This window comes from Poromitra crassiceps (assembly GCF_964638095.1).
Source record: "Poromitra crassiceps genome assembly, chromosome: 18".
In the NCBI taxonomy this organism is placed as follows: domain Eukaryota; kingdom Metazoa; phylum Chordata; class Actinopteri; order Beryciformes; family Melamphaidae; genus Poromitra; species Poromitra crassiceps.
Window position 1 is genome coordinate 4251555 of NC_139636.1, and position 5938 is coordinate 4257492.

General features: G+C 48.5%; 1 protein-coding gene across 1 annotated transcript in view; it reads left to right on the forward strand.

Annotated features, from left to right (window-relative positions):
* cftr (CF transmembrane conductance regulator) overlaps positions 1 to 4231 on the forward strand; it is a gene marked incomplete at its 5' end in the record, with an annotated part of 73014 nt that extends 68783 nt beyond the window's left edge. Inside the window, 2 exons of the mRNA XM_083655112.1 lie at positions 2077 to 2182; positions 3619 to 4231. Of these exons, the coding sequence (XP_083511238.1) occupies positions 2077 to 2182; positions 3619 to 3834 (322 nt within the window). The 3' untranslated portion in view covers positions 3835 to 4231. The remainder of the gene's footprint in view (positions 1 to 2076; positions 2183 to 3618) is intronic.
* Positions 4232 to 5938: the final 1707 nt, after the last annotated feature.

Sequence of the window (5938 nt, forward strand, 5' to 3'; positions counted from 1 at the left end):
TAGACTCTGGGAAGACACGTAAATAGACTCTGGGACACGTAAATAGACTCTGGGACACGTAAATAGACTCTGGGAAGACACGTAAATAGACTCTGGGACACGTAAATAGACTCTGGGAAGACACGTAAATAGACTCTGGGAAGACACGTAAATAGACTCTGGGAAGACACGTAAATAGACTCTGGGACACGTAAATAGACTCTGGGACACGTAAATAGACTCTGGGAAGACACGTAAATAGACTCTGGGAAGACACGTAAATAGACTCTGGGACACGTAAATAGACTCTGGGACACGTAAATAGACTCTGGGAAGACACGTAAATAGACTCTGGGACACGTAAATAGACTCTGGGACACGTAAATAGACTCTGGGAAGACACGTAAATAGACTCTGGGACACGTAAATAGACTCTGGGACACGTAAATAGACTCTGGGAAGACACGTAAATAGACTCTGGGACACGTAAATAGACTCTGGGACACGTAAATAGACTCTGGGAAGACACGTAAATAGACTCTGGGACACGTAAATAGACTCTGGGAAGACACGTAAATAGACTCTGGGACACGTAAATAGACTCTGGGACAGCCGTACCTTTTTTTGAGGCTTCCTGTACAGTGCAAAATCTTCCGCGTGGGACTTCCGCCTCCGTGCAGTGCTGCTCTGTTGTTGTACCGGCGAATATAAGAGTTCCGGTCCTGAACGCTAGTGAATATATATATATATAATATATATATATATATATAGTGAACGCTAGTGAATATATCAGAATTGTGACGTTTAGCCTTCAAAATAAAAGCGACGCAATGTATATTTTTAAAAGGAGTGGAAGTCCCGGGAGGAAGATCTGCACTGTACAGGAAGCCTCAAAAAAAGGTACGGCTGTCCCAGAGTCTATTTATGTGCTGAAATAGACTCTGGGTTCCCAGATTGACAGGAAATAAACTAAGGTCCAAAACTGTTCCCTTGCAACAGAATTCCAGTGAAACATTCTATAGTTAGTGTTCCAGGATAAGTGTGTGTTTGTGTGCGTGTGTGTGTGCGTGTGTGTGTGTGTGTGTGTGTGTGCGTGCGTGCGTGCGTGAGGTGGTCACAGTACTGTAGCAGCCTTCAAGCACCAGCATCTGTGGCATCCCTGTCACTGCATATGGTGACAATCTGGTGACAATGCTTACGGTAATTCTGACCTAGTGTACGTGGCTCTGTGTGTGTGTGTGCGTATGGCTGTGTGTGTGTGTGCGTGTGTGTAGAGCAGGGTCTTAGTGGTAAATGGGGCCTGTAATGAGCGGTGTAGATGGACCTCTGCTGCCTTTTCTTCTCAACATCAACAGAAACACAACTCTAATGTGTTAGCAGACAAGAAAGGGCCTTTGATGACGCTGTGTGTGTGTGTGTGTGTGTGTGTGTGTGTGTGTGTGTGTGTGTGTGTGTGTGTGACTGGCACACATGCATGCATTTAATGTCAGATTGCATCTCATTTATTGTTGTTTCTGCGTGTTTCTGTGTACGTGCAGTCAAAGGTGTCACTTTGTGTAGAAAAGTGGTGGGGACATAAGGGCTCAGATGTTTTTTTTACGGTCTTCAATATACAGTAATATGATTTTAGGAAACTACGCGCACTCGATTCCTAGGCTCGCCCGCTGCGCGGCCTCGCCCGCCCTGCAGCTCGGCTGCTGCGTAGCACTCGAGCAATTGTGATGTCACTGATGATGTCATAGAGATGGTGACATCATCACTGATGTAATGAGCAATTGTGGTTTTTGGTTACACGTGCAAATGTGACCTCACTGATGATGTCACAATGTCTATGACATCATCAGTGATGATGTCACAATGTCTATGACATCATCAGTGACATCACGATTATGTAGCATGAGTATGTAGCATATATGCATGTATGCAGTGCATTTAACAGATTACATTTAACTCCACTCACAGTTTTGTTTTATCTGTGTGCATGTGTGTGTGTGTGTGTGTGTGTGTGTGTGTGTGTGTGTGTGTGTGTGTGTGTGTGTGTGTGTGTGTGTGTGTGTGTGTGTGTGTGTGTGTGTGTGTGTGCGTGTGCGTGTACAGAACGTTGCAGGTCCTGAGGAAGACTCTGAAGCAGTCGTTCTCCGGCTGCACCGTCATCCTGTCAGAGCACAGAGTAGAGCCGCTGCTGGAGTGCCAGTCATTCCTGGTTAGTACACACACACACACACAGCATGGTTGACTTTTGATGTGAAAAAGCAAAGATTTTAGATTTTTGCAATTTCTGTTGCATATATTATCAAATAGGTGCACTGTATAACAATGTGACCTGAAATAGTTAAAAAAAAAATATATATATTTTTTTTCCGGGGGGTATGGTGGTGCAGTGGTAAGCGCTGTCGCCTCACAGCTCGAAGGTCCTGGGTTCGATTCCCACCTGGGACGCTGTGAACGCTGGAGGAATGCGTGCCCCCGCATGTCCCCGAGTGCCCACCGCCCGGGTGGAGTCGTCAAAAGGCCTTTCTGTGTGGAGTTTGCATCTTCTCCCCGTGCCTCCCGGGGGTTTCCTTGATATAGGAACCCCCTTCACCAAAACATGCAATATCCTGGTTGCTAATGTGGTTCCTCCTCTGGTCGTTAAGGGCGCCTGTTCAGAGCGAGGGGAACTGGTTGGAATAGCGTGAACCTCCCACGTGCTATGTCCTACCGGTGAAGCTTCCCCTGTCAGGTGCAAAGAAGCGGCTGGCTAACTGCCCATGTCTCGGAGGAAGCATGGAGCCAGTTTCGGCTCTCCCCAGATCGGCAGAGGGTGGAGTAGCAACCAGGATAAATACATTAATTAGCACTAATGGGGGATTAAAAAATCGGGGAAAAAAATAAAAAAAACAAGTCATTTTTTATTTCAGCTCGACTTTAAAGTCTCATTTGGGAGATCTTCATGGATGTTACATTGATGTCCCTTAAGACGTTTGTGTGTGTTTAGTATTCAGTATTTCCCTCCAGATTAGCCACTGTGTGACGTGTGTGTATCTGTTTTCAGTCCCTGCTGTCAGTGAAGTGTGTTTGTGTTGGGACAAGCTGATAGCATCACAGCAACATGAGGGAAGTGACCTCACTTTAACCTACAGACAGGCTTCGGAGCACTTCACTGATCAACTGATTGATTGATTTGAATTCCTACAAGAAACTCTGCAAAAGTATGGAGAATTAATTGAATAATTTCCACCAAAAGAAAAGAGAATCCATTTTACCATTATCTAGCACCCTGGTGACTACAAGAGGCATAGTTAGTTAGCTGCTAGCCCAGCCCAGGCAGACACGATTGGGGATTTAACCACCGCAGTAAACACACATCTGAGCAGACGTCTTGTGTTCTGCTCTAGAATCCCCAAACCTGTAGTTTAGAGCCGCAGCACCTTCCTTTGGTGAGTCAGCCCATTGAGATACTGTATATGGGCGGTTTTAGCCCACCTGGGCCGTGCGCGTCATATAACATTTTGTGGGCGTTCCCACACATGCCGACCACTGTCTCTATAGCCACCATTTTGAAGCCTTGAGTTTGGCCCTGGGTCCCAGTTTGGGGACCACTGAGTGTTTAACCACATAACCAACAAGTGTGATCTGTCCCCCCCCCCCCCCGTCCAGATGATCGAGGGCAGCTCCATGAAGCGCTACGACTCACTCCAGAAGCTTCTGAACGAGACCAGCCACCTGAAGCAGGCCATGAGCGCCGCCGACAGGCTCCGCCTCTTCCCCGCGCTGCACCGCCTCAACTCCAGCAAAAGGGCGGCGCCACAGGCCAGAGAGATCAGCGCCCTGCCCGAGGAGGCTGAGGACGACGTGCATGACACGAGACTCTAACATGCCACACACACACACACACACACACACACACATACACACTCACACAGACTGGCACATACACACACACACACACATACACACACCATACTGACTCAGTGACACTGCAACATGGTGGTCTTCCCCAAGGTGACATCAGGTGCCAACAGAATGTAAGGAGCTCATTTAATGACAGACGGTTTAGACTAAGAAAGTTCATGTATGGAAGCATAAGGTTCACTAAGAAAGGTCATGTATGGAAGCATAAGGTTCACATTCTGAAACGTTCTGCGTTTTTACCCGCTTGTAACGTAAAAGCCTCACATGGAAGTCTTGGAATTAAATGATGCATGAATATAAATCAAGCTTGTACAGATATTAAGTAACAAACATGCAAAATATACAGTATTCAAGAGTCCACAAAGTGGAATTGCAGGCAACCTTTTATTGTGTGCAACGTATGCTCATCCATACATGGACTGATAATAGGAACTTAACCCCAAACCCAAACTAAATAGTTGCCGTTTACAAAATAGCGCTATTGTCTGAAGGTAAACTGGAATAACAGCTTCTGATCTTTTGCAAGTATGCGAAAACTGCACAGAAACCTACCTGAAAATAGTAGTATAAATCTATAAATCTGTCATTAAATTAGCACTATAATATGAGCACACAATGTCATTGCCTTATGCCAGAAGTTTGCACAGCACGCGTTGCTTGTTTGTTAATGTGCTGCAGTTTAAGCCTTCAGAACAACTCTTTTGTGGCCTTGAACACAACAGACGTACTGTACAGTCAGTATGTCAACGTATGCAGATTGTAAAGTATCAGCCAATGATTCATGAATTATACATGAATTATTATACATTTACCATATACAGCCATTTGGGTTAAACATGCTTGATGTATCTATTTTTCTTCATTAGATCTTACATTGTGTGTGTGTGTGTGGGTGTGAAAAGGGCAGAAATCATGTGAGGATAAACTTACTAGTAAATTAGTTCGGCTTTTGATCTCAGATTTGAGTAGCGTCTCTGACACCTTATGTGAGCAGAGTATTGGCCTGATATCCACACAGCCGGACAGTGTCCCTGTGCCTGGTGTCTCCTAACCCCGCCCAGCACAGTGTCCCTGTGCCTGGTGTCTCCTAACCCCGCCCACTACAGTGTCCCTGTGCCTGGTGTCTCCTAACCCCGCCCACTAGTGTCCCTGTGCCTGGTGTGTCCTAACCCCGCCCACTACAGTGTCACTGTGCCTGGTGTCTCCTAACCCCGCCCACTACAGTGTCCCTGTGCCTGGTGTCTCCTAACCCCGCCCACTACAGTGTCCCTGTGCCTGGTGTCTCCTAACCCCGCCCACTACAGTGTCCCTGTGCCTGGTGTGTCCTAACCCCGCCCACTACAGTGTCCCTGTGCCTGGTGTCTCCTAACCCCGCCCACCACAGTGTCGCTGTGCCTGGTGTCTCCTAACCCCGCCCACTACAGTGTCGCTGTGCCTGGTGTCTCCTAACCCCGCCCACCACAGTGTCGCTGTGCCTGGTGTCTCCTAACCCCGCCCACTACAGTGTCGCTGTGCCTGGTGTCTCCTAACCCCGCCCAGCACAGTGTCCCTGTGCCTGGTGTGTCCTAACCCCGCCCACTACAGTGTCCCTGTGCCTGGTGTCTCCTAACCCCGCCCACTACAGTGTCCCTGTGCCTGGTGTGTCCTAACCCCGCCCACTACAGTGTCGCTGTGCCTGGTGTCTCCTAACCCCGCCCACTACAGTGTCGCTGTGCCTGGTGTCTCCTAACCCCGCCCACTACAGTGTCCCTGTGCCTGGTGTCTCCTAACCCCGCCCACTACAGTGTCACTGTGCCTGGTGTCTCCTAACCCCGCCCACTACAGTGTCCCTGTGCCTGGTGTCTCCTAACCCCGCCCACTACAGTGTCCCTGTGCCTGGTGTCTCCTAACCCCGCCCACTACAGTGTCCCTGTGCCTGGTGTCTCCTAACCCCGCCCACTACAGTGTCCCTGTGCCTGGTGTCTCCTAACCCCGCCCACTACAGTGTCCCTGTGCCTGGTGTCTCCTAACCCCGCCCACTACAGTGTCCCTGTGCCTGGTGTCTCCTAACCCCGCCCACTACAGT